General features: G+C 48.4%; 1 protein-coding gene across 1 annotated transcript; it reads right to left on the bottom strand.

The window, feature by feature from the left end:
• Positions 1–3,622: 3,622 nt before the first annotated feature.
• LOC129708259 (eukaryotic translation initiation factor 1b) lies at positions 3,623–15,526 on the bottom strand. Its single transcript, XM_055653903.1, has 4 exons — positions 15,333–15,526; positions 12,974–13,137; positions 6,102–6,203; positions 3,623–4,069 (listed from the first exon to the last, which is right to left on the bottom strand). Exons 1-4 carry the CDS (start codon positions 15,361–15,363, stop codon positions 4,025–4,027), a joined length of 342 nt encoding a protein of 113 aa, XP_055509878.1. The 5' UTR covers positions 15,364–15,526; the 3' UTR covers positions 3,623–4,024.
• Between the last annotated feature and the right edge of the window lie 1,771 nt (positions 15,527–17,297).

Genomic DNA, 17,297 nt, shown 5'->3' with positions numbered 1-17,297 from the left:
CTCTGTTTGTTGTCCCTTCAGCTCTCACTTCTATCTACTGTCATTTCTCCTCACTTTTGGAATTCTGAAGTAGGCTAAATGTCTCACATGCTCATCCCGATTTCCATAATTATTTGCAGCGCAAAAATGGACATTTTGGACAACCCGCTACGTTCAGATTCAACTTTAAATGTCGTTGTCAGTATACAGTACAGAGACAACGAAAGCGGTTAGTATCTCCCAGAAGATGGAGTTCGAAACAATGGTAAGTGCCTACCTGCAGTACATTGCGTGTAATCCATTTGGTGTAGCGTAGCAACAGTACGGGTCATGGGTCGTGACCCGACTGCCGTGAAACCTCCTTGTGTGTGAATGTGTGTGTTTGAGAATATTTACGTGAGTGAATGTGTGTGTGAATATGTGCGTGTGTACATGTGTGTCTTTATATGTGTGTGTGAATAAGTGTGTGCATATGTATGTGAGTGCGTGTGAATATATATGTGTGTGTGTGAAATAACATAGTATTTCGTAGTTCAGAGCTTATTTGTTAAGTTTAATAGCGTGATGGCTGTCAGGAAGCTGTTCCTCAATGTAGATGTTACCGTTTTCAGTTTACAAAAGTCGGACGTGACTCCAGAAGTTGGGCATCAGTCAGTCTACAAGCCATGAGAGTCAGTCCGTCTAAAGGGCATGAGTCAATCCCAAGGCAGTGAGTGAGTCCACAGGTCATGAGTAAATCGCTCACTGCCCCCTCTCCTCCACTGACATGCCCCACCTCCGCCTGGCAATAGGATGCACCCCCCACTGAAGCCCCCCCCCCACCCCATTTCTCATCAGCTCAGGAGAACCCCCACCTGAAGCTGTGCCCCTCCCATGGCTGCACGATGTTTACCACCCCCCACCGCACCCTGACAGCCCCTACCTCAAAAAAATGTTTTGCACAAAATCTTCAGTGTTCATTAACAACTGAAATTGTCTTTGGGCTGCTTTTTCAACATCATGTCAGGAAATGTTAGAGGTCAAGGTGATGTGGCTATTGCTGTAGTATCCTCTAGGATAGCAGCTACATTTCTGCCTGGTGGAAGAACGACACATTCTCGATTCAAGATACCCATCCAAGTGGCTGAGGATACATTGTGCAACATCCAGAAGAACTCTAAGACGGCACATTTCACAAGGCAAGTGAAAGTCATTGTTTGGGATGAATGTCCAATGGTTAGGAGAGAATGCTTTGAAGTTGTGGACAGAATTCCAGATGTCTTCAGCAACACCAAGCATTTTGGTGCCCCCCTGCCAGTACAGGCCTCAGTGACTGAGCTGCCAGCCCAAAAATACATTCCGCCCACAAACTCCATACTAGCCCTCTGGAAACCAGTACCTTTCGCCCAACATACTAGCTCAACAGAAATATGAAGGGAAATGTCAAAGGTTTCCTGAAGGATGGAACATTGCACAAGAATGTTGTCATTAATAGCGTGCTTCGTTGAATGACTTCGGAGATATTCTCAGATTTTCCTTCTTAAAATTTGACCGCCGACTTTCTCTATATTAAAATCGTCTCTTGTTATCAACAGGAAATAGTCATCAAGAGGCAGTGAGCAGCAGAACACAACAAGTAAAAACTTAATAAATCTCATCTTTAAAATTTAAATTGTTCTTATATTTTAAGTCATTCACATTTTAAACTTTAATAAAACCTTTTTGCACTTTTAATGCTGTGTGTTCTTCATCACAATAGAACCTAATAGGCAGGAATGGCTGCTCTGTGGGAGAGCCACTAAGAATGAATGGGGGAGAGATTGTTTGGAGATGCACTGAATATGTGGGTGGGAGGGGAATGGCAGGGGGGGGGGGGGGGGGGAGGAGAGTGGGGGGTGGGGGGGTTGAAGGTAGGTGGGATGACTGAGTGAACTGCCAGCGTACCAGGCGTCAGCGACTGCACTGCCAGCCCACGAGCCGTGAGTTAGAGAACTGCCAGCCCAATAATCCATTAAGTCCACCCTCTCCCCTTTCTCTGTTACTGTTTGTCACCTGTTTTGAGCACAATTTCTGGCAGTTTCTCAGCCACCAGCCTGCCAGGTCTGAGTGATTGTACTGCCAGGCCTGTGACTGAGCTGCCAGCCCAAAAATCCATTCGGCCCACAAACTCCATACTAGCCATCTGGAAATCAGTACCTTCGGCCCACAAACTCCATACTAGCCCTCTGGAAATCAGTACCTGGCCCACAACACTCATACTAGCGCAACAGAAAGCCCCCTTCCCACTGGCCAGCAATATTGGAATTGCTGCAGAGGTGGAATATTGTGTTGGGTATCCAGCCCTCCCGTGTGAGGCCGGGACCCAACGGGTCCCACTTGGTCTAGTATTCTCTATATTTCTTGCTTTTCTTACTCTTTTTTTTCTACTATTAAATTAAAAATAAGTTGTACATGAAATGTAATGTTATTTATGTCTTATATTATTCTACATCACTTCTAAAATATATATTTTTTAAATGAAGAGAATTAGGTTGTGAAAGTGGGACAGGCCCTTAAGTTTGCAGATGACACAAAAGTTAGTAGTTTTGCAGATAGTGAAGATGGTTATGAACAATTGCAGCATGATCTGGATCAGTTGGGAACATGGCCAAAGGAACGGCTGATGCGAGTTTAATGCATTTTGGGAAGTGTAAGAAGGGAAGGACCTTCACAGTGAATGGCAGGGCTCTGGGGAGTGTTGTGAAGCAGTGGGATCCAGGAGTGCAGGTACATAAGACACCTGAAAGTGGCATTACAGGTAGATCGGGAGTGTTGTGGAGCAGTGGGATCCAAGAGGACAGGTACATGGTGCAGGCATCTTTCATGACATCGACATTCATCAATCAGGGTTTTGAGTCAGTTGCCCAGAGCAGGGGAACCAAAAAGCAGAGCCCATAGGGTTAAGGGGAGAGGGGAGAAATTGAATTGGAATCTGAGGGGCAACTTTTTCCAGGGGGGGGGGGGGTATGGAATGAGCTGCTGGAAGGAGCAGTGGAGGCAGGCACTCGCAGGTATACGGATAGGAAATGTTTAGAGGGAAAGGCAGGTAGGGTTAGCGTAAATGGGACATGTGTGACTCTCCCCTCTCACAATCTAAGGGCCTGTCCCACTTTCACGACCTCTGCCGAGTTTGCCCTTGACTCATACTTGCAGCGTGGTGTTTCAGAAGGAACTGCAGATGCTGGAAAATCGAAGGTAGACAAAAGTGCAGGAGAAACTCAGCAGGTGCAGCAGCATCTATGGAGAGAAGGAAATAGGCAACGTTTCGGGCCGAAACCCTTCTTCACACTGAGGCATGGTCGTCACAAGCTCGTAGGTAGGTTGTGATGCTAGTCGTAGGTACTCGTGGCATCAAGCTGGTCGGGGCGTTTTTCTAGCCGGATGAAAAATGTCCACGAGTAATGTCCGTGAATTAGGTCGTGAAAGTGGGACAGGCCCTTAACTCGATGGTTCCTTTATTCCTCGACCCTGTGGAAAAGGATCTGTTTCAATGCTGCATCTTCAAACTAAACACGAGCAGCGCAAACTGTGAAGTCTTAATATCCAAACTAAACTAAACACGATGAAATAAAGGGACCAGCAAAACACGCTGGTCGGAAGTCTACACACACTGCAGACCAATAAGTTCAGAATACATAGCTGGTTTATTGTTAATTGGCTTATACAACATACATGGTTTTAATACAACAAAAACTTCAAAATCAGGAAAATTTAAGTAGAACAATTAGCACTAAACATTTCCATTGGAAATGTGCTAAATATACATGTCTGCCATTTTGTTACCATCTTATAGTGGTCTTCTGATGAGTTCCCGGTCTCAATAGCGTACTTTCTCTGTCATGCATATCGTGGTTAAACTCTGAAGATCCAATCACATGGGAAGTCCATTTACTGCAAGAATTCATTGCTCCATAGTATAAGTGTGTGTGTGTGTGTACGTGTGAGTGTATATTTATATATATATTAGCTAACAAATGTAAAGAGAACCAGCCACACAACAAGAAACCTCAGCTGAGAAGCACATTCTTCAGAAGCCGTGAACTTTTAACTGCTCCTCCTTCACGATACCGACCTGTCAGCAAAATACAGAGAGGAAAAATCAATCAGGCGTGCTCACAAATCGTCCCCCAGCTTTCTCCCCCACTACCACAATCAGTCTGAAGGGTCCCGGACCAGAACGTGAAGAGTAGATGGTGTCAATATGCATACAAGTCTGAAGAAAAGTCCCGACTCAAAACGTCACCTATCCATGTTCTCCAGAGATGCTGCCTGACCCGCTAAGTTACTCCAACACTGTGAAACGTCACCTATCCATGTTCTCTACAGTTGCTGCCTGACCCTGATAGGTGACATTTTAGGTCAGGACTCTTCTTCATATAGTTGATGGGGCTGTACATGGAGTAATGTGTTCAGGTGCGGCCGCCCTACTAGAGGAAGAATGTCATTAAGCCGAGAAGGGTGCAAAGAAGATTCACAAGGATGTTGCCAGGATGCGAGGGCCTATAGGGCGAGGTTGAGCAGGCTGGGACTCTTTTTCTTGGGAGCGCAGGAGGATGAAGAGTGATCTTATAGAGGTGTATAAGATCATAAGAGGAATAGATCGAGTATATTCAGTCTTCTACTCATGGAAGAAGAATCAAGAAAGACACAGATGCGAGAATGCGAGAAGGGAAATATTAACAGAAACCTGCAGAGGGTGGTGGGTGTATGGAACAAGCTGCCAGATGAGGTAGTTGAGGCAGGGACTATCACAGCATTTAAAAGATTTGGACAGGTACGTGGACAGGAAAGGTTTCGAGGGATATGGGCCAAACGGGGCAGGTGGGACATTTTTGTCGGCATGGACAAGTTGGGCTGAAGGGTCTGTTTCCGCACGTTATGACTATAACAAAGAATGTAGAAAGATCACGTTAATGGGCCTAATTTGCTCTGTGTACAGGCAGTAAAAAGACGCAACACTTTGAAATTAATTGTATCTCACTGCAAACAAAACACACCAGCGACACCAAAATGCCACTTAAGGGCAGCACGGTGGCGCAGCGGTAGAGTTGCTGCCTCACAGCGCCAGAGACCCGGGTTCCATCCCGAGTATGGGTGCTGTCTGTATGGAGTTTGTACGTTCTCCCCGTGACCTGTGTAGGGTTTTTTTCCGGGTGCTCAGGTTTCCTCCCACACCCAAAAAACATGCCGGCTTGTAGGTCAATGGCTTTGGTAAAATTGTAAACGGCACACGAGTATTTAAGAAGGAACTGCAGATTACACCTGGAGTATTGTTGTGTGCAGTTTTGGCCCCTTAATCACCTGGAGTATTGTGTGCAACTTTGGTCCCTAATTTGAGGAAGGGCATTCTTGATATTGAGGGAGTGCAGCATAGGTTTACAAGGTTAATTCCCGTGATGGCGGTACTGTCATATGCTGAGAGAATGCAGCAGCTGGGCTTGTACACTCTGGAGTAGAAGGATGAGAGGAGATCTCATTGAAACATATAGGATTGTTAAGGGTTTAGACACACTAGAGGCAGGAAACATGTTCCCTATGTTGGGGGAGTCCAGAACCAGGGGCCACAGTTTAAGAATAAGGAGTAAGCCATTTAGAACGGAGACGAGGAAACACTTTTTCCTCACAGAGAGTGGTGAGTCTGTGGAATTCTCTGCCTCAGGGGGCAGTGGAGGCAGGATCTCTGGATGCTTTCAAGAAAGAGCTAGATAGGGCCCTTAAACATAGCGGAGTCAGGGGATATCGGAAGAAGGCAGGAACGGGGTACTGATTGGGGATGATCAGCCACGATCACTTTGAATGGCGGTGCTGGCTCAAAGGGCCGAATGGCCTGCTACTGCACCTACTGTCTATTGTCCAGTGTGTGTGTAGGATAGTTTTCGTGTGCGGGGATCGCTGGTTGGCGCGGACCTGATGGGTTAGAGATGCACTGTATCTCTAAACTAAACTGGAGGATGAAGGTTTGGAACCCATTAGTGACCAGCACACACACTGCAGTGTTACTCCTCCCTTACAGAAGCATGGAGAATGCAGCACCAGCACTGGCGCAATGCCAACTCTGACGTCACATGCTGGCGCTGGAAATACAGAGGGAAGGGCATCCTCACCTCCAGCAGAAACTGGCAGATGTTCTTCCGCTGATCTCCCTGCAGCTGGATGACCTCGCCGTACTCTGGGTGTTCAATCACTGTACCATTGCAGGCAAACTTCTACAAGCACAGAACACACACACACACGTCACTCCTCACCGTTTATGGAGCATCACAATGAACAATGTGCTATTTATGCTTTCATTCAACACTTTAAATGATCCTTTATATTATTCTTTAAATTAGTTTCAAGTGACAAGCTGGAATATCACAAAATGCACAATTTAGCTTCAATGCTTTAATTAGAAAATCAGAATGTTATTGCAATAAAATACATTGTCTCACCTGCCCCCCCCACCTCTAGATTCCTCCATTCATCCACACTGGGCAATACTGGGACAACATTCACTTACCAGCCCACGTCTTTGAGATGTGGGAGGAAACCAGGATTACACAGTGAATATGTAAAATCGAAAAGCAGCCTCAGAGACTAGGAAACACTTTTTTCTCACAGAGAGTGGTGAGTCTGTGGAATCCTCTGCCTCAGAGGGCAGTGCAGGCCGGTTCTCCTGATGCTTTCAAGAGAGAGCTAGATAGGGCTCTTAAAGATAGCGGAGTCGGAGGATGTGAAGAGAAGGCAGGAACGGGGTACTGATTGGGGATGATCAGCCATGATAACATTGCTGAATCACTCCAGCATTTTGTGTCCATCTTTGGTGTAAACCAGCATCTGCAGTTTCTTCCTACACACATAACCAAAGACTTGTCCCTGTCCCACCCCGTTCATTCCTTTTTCTCCCCCAGAGCTGCCAAGTTTTGTCAGAGCATTTCAGTATTCTATTTACTGAAATTCAGTATTTTGCTGAGGATCTCAGTATTTTTACGCGGCGCCATTTTGCTGAATGTGCGATCATACCCATGTAAGAGTACAATAATGCATAACTTGTTTATTGTGTATTTGTAATATAGTTTATTGTGTATTTTAGCTGCTTTTCTGCATCTCTCTCTCTCTGTGTTGGCTGCAGCCATCGTCTGCTTCAGTGAGGGAAGCATGTCGGTGATTGGTCACAACGCCCCTCATAGACAGCGTCCAATTGGCCGCAAAGTGACCAGTGCATTATTGATTGGTCACAATGTCCTTGGAGACAGCGGCTGAGTGGACAGAAGACCGATTTGTTGATTGCACGGGAATTTTAAGGGAAGCTGGTCGGTGATTGGACGCAACTCCCTTAGAGACAGCGGTTGATTGGCCACCAAATAATTGGGCACAAAACATTGACAAATAGGAAAACAAAAAAAATAAATCGGAAGATTATCATGCCTGATCTGCAGTTCCTTCCCATTGAAGAAGAACCCTGGCCCGAAACAACTCCTAATTCATTCTCTCCACAGATGCCGCCTAGCCCACTGAGTTCCTCCAGCACTCCCGTGTTTTTTATTTAGCTCTGAAATTGAAGGTAGACATAAAGCTGGAGTAACTCAGCAGGTAGGCAGCGACTCTGGAGAGAAGACCCTTCTTCAGACTGAACTGCACTCTCGTCGGTGAGAGTACTTGTGATTGTCTGAAGAAGTCTCGACCCGAAAAGCCACCCACTCTCCAGAGCCGCCGCCTGTCCTGCTGAGCCACCCCAGCCCCCCGTGTCCACCTTCAAGTCCAGAGGCAAACAAAAAACAGAGTGGAGGAACGCAGCGGGCCAGACAGCACCCGCGGAGGGAATGGACCAGGAGCTGCTCCGGGCCAGGGCTCCACCCCCAACAGGAAGGAAACACAGATGCAGACATCACCGCAAAACACCAAATGATTCCGGGAATGCCGAGGCGAGAGGGTGAGAGAGCAAAAATCAGAGACACAGCGAGAGAGAGAGGGAGCAAGAAAGAACGAGAGAGAGAGACCCCAACCCAAGCATGGCGGCAACCAACGGCCACAAAAACAATAATCCAGATCTTGAAACCCAAAACACCGATAGATTTCCAAACGGTTACAATCCCCAGAGATACAGCATGACCCCCCCCCACATCCCTGCATTTTCCAGGCAGCAAGATCCCAAGTCAATCCCACCAGGCCACCACCACTCCATTGGCAACTGGCATGCCAACAAAACAGACAAAAATGCGGGAGAAACTCAACCGGTGAGACAAAACCTCACGGCAGTATCTCACCCGCTGGGTTTTTCCAGCATTTTTGTCTCACCTGCTGAATTTCTCCAGCATTTTTGCCTCACTAGCTCAGTTTTGCCAGCATTTTTATCTCACCCGCTGAGTTTTGCCAGCATTTGTCTACCTTCGATTGTTCCAGCAGCTGCAGTTCCTTTTAAAAATAACTTGGGTGAATGACTTTACCTGCACACCAGGAAGAAGCCCGTGCTTGCGGTCTGGAGCCCTCAATGACAGTGAGTTTTAAGAAATTCTCCCATGAATTTGATTCAAAGGAACATGGCGTCATTAATACTTGGTAAAAACAATTAAATTTACTGAGGAATGTGGATCGATGTATTGATGACATTGTGTTAACTACTGGTTGTTAACAAGTGCTAACAGTGGTAGTTGTGGCAGCTCCCGTTCCCGTCCGGAAGAAGGTACAGAAGATTGAAAGCACGCACCACCGGACTCAGGAACAGCTTCTTCCCCTGTTATCAGGCTTCTGAACGGTCCTTCCATAAGCTAGGGCACTGTCTGATACACCCCATTGTGGACATTGGGCTTTGTCTCTGGAACTGATGCACTACAATGCTGAGAACTATATTCTGCACTCTATCTTCCCCTTTGCTCTACCTATTGTACTGGAGTTTGACCTGATTGTATTTATGTGTGGTATTATCTGATCTGATTGGGTAGCATGCACAACAGAGCTTTTCACTGTACCTCGGTACACATGACAATTGTAAGCCTAAATGTAAACCTGAATCTTACAACCCAAGATTCAATGGTGGAGCAGACTTGATGGGCCAAATGGCCTAAATCTACTCCAATCGCAGGATCTTATGATATGTAATCTGGATACTTTCAAGAGTGAGCTAGATGGGGCTCTTAAAGAAAGCGGAGTCGGGGGATATGGGGGAAAAGGCAGGAACGGGGTACTGATTTGGGATGATCAGCCACGATCACATTAAATGGCTGTGCTGGCTCAAAGGGGCGAATGGCCCACTCCTGCACCTATTGTCTATTGACTGAACCCAGGGTCACTGGGGTTGTGAGGCAGCAGCTCTATTAGCTGCTTCATTTGCAGGTTCTGTCAGAACGTTGAGGAACTGTTCAGACAGGTAGAGGGGGATACGGGCCAAACTCAGGCAAGTGGGACTAGTGTTGATGGGGCATGTTGGTCAGTGTGGGCAAGTTGGGCTGAAGGGCCTGTTTCCATGACTCTGGGACTAGTGTTGATGGGGCAAGTTGGAAACAAGTCAAAAGTTAGCAAAGATAATAAGCAAACTAAAAACCCTCACGCAACCAGCTGCTTTTCCAAATCAACATCCCTCTAAATATGTCAAAGTCCTTTTTCAGGAAGTAAACAAAACCATTTTCTACATAAATGCAAATCCAGCTAAAAGGTTTGTAGGTCAAACATTAGAAATTAATCCAGTGCTGTAAGTATTAAATACAAAGCAAAACAAATGGTCACCACGGTGGCGCAGCGGTAGAGTTGCTGCCTCACGGCGCCAGAGACCCAGCTTTGATCCTGATTCGGGTGCTGTCTGCACGGAGTTTGTACGTTCTCCCCGTGACCTGCGTGGGTTTTCTCCAGGTGCTCCGGTCTCCTCCCACACTCCAAAGACGTGCAGGTTTGTATGCTGCTGTAAACTGTCTGTAGTGTGTGTAGGATAGTGTTAATGTGTGGGGATCGCTGGTCACCGGTGACTCGATGGGCTAAACTACCTCTAAACTAAACACATATCTAACCTGTGTCCATCCCATCACTAGATACTTGGGATGGCACTGTTAAATTGCCTTTTCTGCCCAAGGAACAGTTCTGTCCAAGATGGCAAGAAATTGCAGGGTTGTGGATGTAGCCCAGCCCGTCACAGAGCACCATCACGCTGCCTCAGGAAAGCACAAAACATCATCAAAGACTATCCGAAGAAGGGCCTTGACACAAAATGTCACCTATTCCTTGTCTCCAAGAGATGCTGCCTGTCCCGCTGAACCACTCCAGCATTTTGTGTCCATCTTCGGTGTAAACCAGCATCTGCAGTTTCTTCCTACACACATAACCAGACTTGTCCCTGTCCCACCCCGTTCATTCCTTCTTCTCCCCCAGAGCTGCCAAGTTTTGTCAGAGCATTTCAGTATTCTATTTACTGAAAATCAGTATTTTGCCGAGGAAATCAGTATTTTTACGCGGCGCCATTTTGTTGAATGTGCGATCATACCCATGTAAGAGTACAAGAATGCATAACTTGTTTATTCTGTATTTGTAATATAGTTTATTGTGTATTATATGTTATAGCTGCATTCCTGCATCTCTCTCTCTGTGTTGGCTGTAGCCATCGTCTGCTTCGGTGAGGGAAGTAGGTCGGTGATTGGTCGCAACGCCCCTCAGAGACAGCGTCCAATTGGCCGCCAAGTGACCAGCGCATTATGTGATTGGTCACATTATCCTTGGAGACAGCGGCTGAATGGACGGTAGAAGATCGATTTGTTGATTGGACAGGAATTTGGTCGGTGATTGAGCGCAACCCCCTTAGAGACAGCGGTTGATTGGCCACCAAATAATCGGACACAAAAGCTGGAGTAACTCAGCGGGACAGGCAGCGACTCTGGAGAGAAGACCCGTCTTCAGACTGAACTGAACTCTCGTCAGTGAGAGTACTTGAGATTGTCTGAAGAAGGGTCTCGACCCAAAAAGCCACCCACTCTCCAGAGCCGCCCCAGCCCCGCGTGTCCAACATCAACTCCAGAGGCAAACAAAAAAACACAGAGTGGAGGAACGCTGTGGGCCGCGGAGGGAACGGACCAGAAGTTGTCCCGGGCCAGGGCTCCACCCCCAACAGAAGGAACCACAGATGCAGCCATCACCGCAAAACGATTCCGGGAATGCCGAGGCGAGAGGGTGAGTGAGGGAGTGAGAGAGACGAGATGGGGAGCAGGAGAGAGGGAGAGCAAAAATCAGAGAGACACAGCGAGAGAGGGAGCAAGAAAGAACGAGAAAGAGACCCCAACGCAAGCCTGGCGGCAGACCAACGACCACAAAAACAATCATCCAGATCTTGAAACCCAAAACACCGATAGATTTAAACGGTTACAATCCCCAGAGATACAGCATGACCCCCCCCCACATCCCTTCATTTTCCAAGCAGCAAGATCCCAAGTCAACCCCACCAGGCCACCACCACTCCATTGACGAATGGCATGCCAACGAAACAGACAAAAATGCCATAGAAACTCAACCGGTGAGACAAAATCTCACCCGCTGAGTTTCTCCAGTATTTTTGTCTCACCAGCTCAGTTTCTCCAGCATTTTTATCTCACCCGCTGAGTTTCTCCAGCATTTTTGTCTCACCCGCTGAGTTTCGCCAGCATTTGTCTACCTTCGATTGTTCCAGCAGCTGCAGTTCCCTTTAAAAATAACTTGGGTGAATGACTTTACCTGCACACCAGGAAGAAGCCAGTGCTCGTGGTCAGGAGCCCTCATTGACAACGAGTTTTAAGAAATTCTCCCATGAATTTTATTCAAAGGAACACGCGTCATTAATACTTGGTAAAAACACAATTACATTTACCGAGGAATGTGGTAGTTGTGGCAGCTATGCTCCCCATTCCCATCTGGCAGAAGGTACAGAAGACTGAACTCTTAGAAACATAGAAAATAGGTGCAGTAGTAGGCCATTCGGCCCTTCAAGCCTGCACCGCCATTCAATATGATCATGGCTGATCATCCAACTCAGTATCCTGTACCTGCCTTCTCTCCATACTCCCGATCCCTTTAGCCACAAGGGCCACATCTAACTCCCTCTTAAATATAGCCAATGAACTGGCCTCAACTACTTTCTGTGGCAGAGAATTCCAGAGATCCACCACTCTCTGTGAGAAAAATGTTTTCCTCATCTCGGTCCTAAAAGATTTCCCCCTTATCCTTAAACTGTGACCCCTTGTTCTGGGCTTCCCCAACATCGGGAACAATCTTCCTGCACCTAGCCTGTCCAACCCCTTAAGAATTGTGTAAGTTTCTATAAGATCCCCCCTCAATCTTCTAAATTCTAGCGAGTACAAGTCAAGTCTATCCAGTCTTTCTTTATATGAAAGTCCTGACATCCCAGGAATCAATCTGGGATGACGTCCGTCTGAGGAACTCTTGAAAATATCCAGATTACATATCATAAGATCACATTGAATGGTGGTGCTGGCTCGAAGGGCCAAATGGCCTACTCCTGCACCGATTGTCTATTGTACTTAACAGTTATTCATTTTGCATCGTCATATGTGGCACCATTTTATTGAGCTCCAGATTCCTGCGTGACCACCTGATAGGGGAGAAAAGTGTACGAAGGAACTGCAGATGCTGGTTTATAACGAAAATATACACAGAATGCTGGAGTCTCTCAGCGGGCCAGGCAGCATCTCTTGAAAGAAGGAACAGGTGACGTTTCTCTTCGAGACCCTTCTACAGACCCATTCCTTCTATCCAGAGATGCTGTCTGACCCGCTGAGTTACTCCAAAATTTTGTGTCTATCTTTAGTGGAGAAAAGGTATTTGGAACTGGTAACGAGGGAAGATCGGCCACAGTCACAACGCAGAAACAAGACGGGCAACGTTTTATTCCACTTCACGATGAGATGTTACTTGCAGTCAATGATAATGACAAACTGCTGCCCCAGTTCAACTACCAACCCATGCACAATATTGCTGTAAAGCAATTATATCTGTCGGGAGGGCAAGTTGGGATGAAGGACGCTACCTTTTTAAAGGCCTTCACAAGCTTCTTCTTATCATAATCATCGGCGATGCCCTGGACTGTGGTCAGTGTCTTCCTGCCGTTACGCTGTTGGATTCTTATATGGATGTACTCTTCAGTCCCTGCCGGGAGCCGGTCGTCACCCTTAGTTGCATCAGCAAAGGGGTCTGCAACACAGCGGGGGGGGAAACAACACATTAAAAATACAGAGACTTGCCTACAATCCAAATCACATCAGCATAGGGGTCTGCAACACAGCAAGGGTGCAAAATGGCACCATGGAAGCACAGAAAGACCTGCCCAAAATCCAAATCATACCTGCAAAGGGGTCTACTAACCCTAATGAATTACTTTACAAAAAAAGGACAAAGTGTGAAGGAACTCAGTGGGTCGAGCTTGAGAATATGGACAGGTGATATTTCGGATCAGCAAAGTGTGGAGTCATGAATTTTGCTGGTAGGAATAAAGGCGTAGACTGGGGGGAGAATCCAGAAATCGGAAATGCAAAGGGACTTTGGAGTCCTGATGCAGGATCCCCAAAAAGTAAATCTGCAAGTCGAATTGTAGGCACTGGGCCTGTACCCGCTGGAGTTTAGAAGAATGGGGGGGGGGCTCATAGAAACGTACAGAATAGTGAAAGGCCTGGATAGAGTGGATCTGGAAAGAAACATAAAAAATAGGTGCAGGAGTAAGCCAGCACCAACACTCAATATGATTACAACTGATCATCCAAAATCAGTACTCCGTTCCTGCTTTCTCCCCATATCCCTAAATCTAACACTCTTGAAAACATCCAGTGAATTGGCCTCCACTGCCTTCTGTAGCAGAGAATTCCAGATTCACAACTGGGTGAAAAAATTGTTCCCCATCTTAGTCTTCTAGAATGTTTCTACTAGTGGGAGAATCTAGGATCAGAGGTCACACTCAAGAATTAAAGGACATTCTTTTAGGAAGGAGATGAGGAGGAATTTCTTTAGTTAGTAGGTGGTGAATCTGGAATTCTTTGCCACAGGCGGCTGTGGAGGCCAAGTCAGTGGATACATTTCAGGCAAAGATAGAGATTCTTGATTAGTACGGATATCAGGGGTTATGGGGAGATGGCAGGAGAATGGGGTTAGGAGGGAGAGATAGATCAGCCATGATTGAATGGCGGAGTAGACTTGAAGGATCGAATGGCCTAATTCTATTCCATATGGCTTATGACCCTAAGAACCTAAAGGCCTGGTGATGAATCCTAAATGAGAACTGCAGGACTACTGAAGATGACATTAGGATTCGCTTGCCAAATTTATTGGAAACTTTGGACACAAATTATACATTTCAAAATGGGATATTGGTATTCAAAATCGGTACTGGCATCAAATCCTCAGTGTTATTTAGCTTTGCCCCTCCCCACAATACTGTGCAATGGAAGGGCAGCGTGTCACCCCCAGACCCCACGCAGTTGCTGCTTCCCCCTCCCCCCCGTGAATATACCACCCCTCCCCTAGTGGATATACCCACCCCCCTCCCCAGTCGGTGTATCACCCCCCCCCCCCCCCCCCACAGTGGATATACCACCCCCCCGCCAGTGGATATACCACCCCTCCCCTAACGGATACCCCCCCCCCCCCCTGCACCCTCTCCAGTACTCCTGCTGCACTGTGTGTGGAATTCCCTCTCCTCCCCAACACCGTCTCCCTCTCCCCCAGCCGCTCCAACACGTCCCCCCCCCCCCGCTCATTGCATTGGTCTCCTCTCCCCCTCCCCTCCAGGGTGTTGGTGCCCCCCCCCCCCACAAAGTAACTCTGGCACCCGTTCACTCCCCCCACGGGGACGCGCCTCCATTCCCCCCCCCCCCCCCCCCACGGGACGCGCCTCACTCTCCCCCGCGGGGACGCGCCTCATTCCTTCCCCCTTCCCCCCCCCCGCCGCGGGGACGCGCCTCACTCTCCCCCCACGGGGACGCGCCTCATTCCTTCCCCTTCTCTCTCCCCCCCCCCCCCCGCCGCGGGGACGCGCCTCACTCTCCCCCTCCCCTCCAGGGTGTTGGTGCCCCCCTACCCCCACAAGTAACTCGGGCGCCCGTTCACTCCCCCCACGGGGACGCGCCTCATTCCCTCCCCCCCCCCCCCCCCCCCCCGGGGACGCGCCTCACTCCCCCCGCGGGGACGCGCCTCATTCCTTCCCCCTTCCCCCCCCCCGCCGCGGGGACCGCGGGGACGCGCCTCACTCCCCCGCCGCCATTTTGCGCTGCGTCGAGTGAACAAAGCGGCCTCCCTCCCCCGCTCCCCCCGGGCCCTCCCTCCCTCCCACACACACACATTGCGGCGGCGGCGGCGGCACCGGGCCTCGGGGGAACCGGGACCCCGCGGTAACTCACCAAAAGATTGGAGGTTCTGAATAGTGGACATGCGATATTAGTGGGCAGACTGAAGGGGAGCGAAAACCTGCTGCTGCAGCGCGGTGACTGGCTGGCTGAAGGTGAGGAGGGTGAGAGGCGGCGGTGAGCGAGCGAGCGGACGGACGGACTGACGGCGGAGACGAGGAGCAGCGACTGAGAGAGAACAGCGACAGCACAAAATGGCCGCTGCCCCGCCTCGCCCGCGGCACGCCGGGAAACCCGCGGCATCATGGGAGGTGTAGTCCACAACCGCGCGGAGGTGTAGTATTAAACCGCACAGGATCATGGGAAGTGTAGTCCTCGTGTAGTCCCCTGCGTGCGGCATCATGGGAGGTGTAGTCCTCATCCTGCGTCCGATTCAGATTCAACTTTAATTGTCATTGTCAGTGTACAGTACAGAGACAACGAAATGCATTTGGTAAAATCGAAGGTAGACACAAAATGCTGGAGAAACTCAGCAGCTGAGGCAGCATCTGTGGAGAGAAGGAGTCGAGTCGAGACCCAGACTGAAACGTCACCAATTCCTTCTCTCCATAGACGCTACCTCACCCGCTGTGTTTCTCCAGCATTCTGTGTCCACTCAAGTGCTGGAAGAACTTGTTCAAGAAGGAACTGTGCAGATGCTGGAAAATCGAAGGTGGACACAAAAATGCTGGAGAAACTCAGCGGGTGCAGCAGCATCCATGGAGCGAAGGAAATAGGCAACGTTTCGGGCCGAAACCCTGTACCTGCTGGAAGAACAGTGGCTCAGGCAGAATCTGGTGAGGGTGGGAGTTTTGGTTCAGGACTGAAGTCATTTGCCCATGTCCCTCCACTGATACCACCGAACCCGCTGAGTTCCTCCAGCACAGGGAATACTCAATTTACAAATTCTCACCATATTGCCAATGATTTTTGAGCAACCTGTTACTGATTTAAGAAGCCATTTCCTCTAATTAATAGCTTTACGCTCTCACGACACCCGGGATTCACTGCGTTTAAAATGCCATAGTGCATTTTGCGTGCGGCATCATGGGAGGTGTAGTCCTCACCCTGCGTGCGGCATCATGGGAGGTGTAGTCCTCACCAGGCGTGCGGCATCAGGCATCAGCACCTCTACTTCCTGAGAAGTTTACGGAGAGTCGGTATGTCAAGGAGGACTCTCTCTAACTTCTACAGGTGCACAGTAGAGAGCATGCTGACCGGTTGCATCGTGGCTTGGTTAGGAAACCTGAGCGCCCAGGAGCGGAAAAGACTACAAAAAGTAATAAACACTGCCCAGTCCATCATCTGCCTCAAAAAGGCTGGCAGCATCATTAAGAACCCACACCATCCTGGCCACACACTCATCTCCCTGCTACCTTCAGGCAGACGGTACAGGAGCCTGAAGACTGCAACAACCAGGTTCAGAAATACCTACTTCCCCACAGCCATCAGGCTATTAAACTCAACTGAAACAAATCTTTGAGCATTAATAGACCATTATCTGTTTATTTGCACTTTATCTGCTTATTTATTGATGTGTGTATATATTTATACAATGGTATATAGACACGCTGATATGTTCTATGGTTACACAAAAAAGCTGGAGAAACTCAGCGGGTGCAGCAGCATCTATGGAGCGAAGGAAATAGGCAACGTTTCGGGCCGAAACCCTTGTGTTGTGCTGAAGCAAAGCAAGAATTTCATTGTCTTATCAGGGACACATGACAATAAACTCTCTTGACTCTTGACTCACCCTGCAGACGGCATCATGGGAGGTGTAGTCCTCACCAGGCATGTGGCATCATGGGAGGTGTAGTCCTCACCAGGCATGCGGCATTATGGGAGGTGTAGTCCTCATAGGCATGCGGCATCATGGGAGGTGTAGTCCATGTACACAACATCTGCAGCTCTGCCCTCATCAACCTTTTTGGCCACGTCTTCAAAAAAGGCGATGAGATTTGTGAGACCCGATCTCCCACG

This window comes from Leucoraja erinacea, chromosome 2 (genome assembly GCF_028641065.1).
Source record: "Leucoraja erinacea ecotype New England chromosome 2, Leri_hhj_1, whole genome shotgun sequence".
Taxonomy (NCBI): Eukaryota; Metazoa; Chordata; class Chondrichthyes; order Rajiformes; family Rajidae; genus Leucoraja; species Leucoraja erinaceus.
The sequence above is the reverse complement of the archived record's forward strand: the minus strand, read 5'-3'. Positions and strand labels throughout refer to the sequence as shown.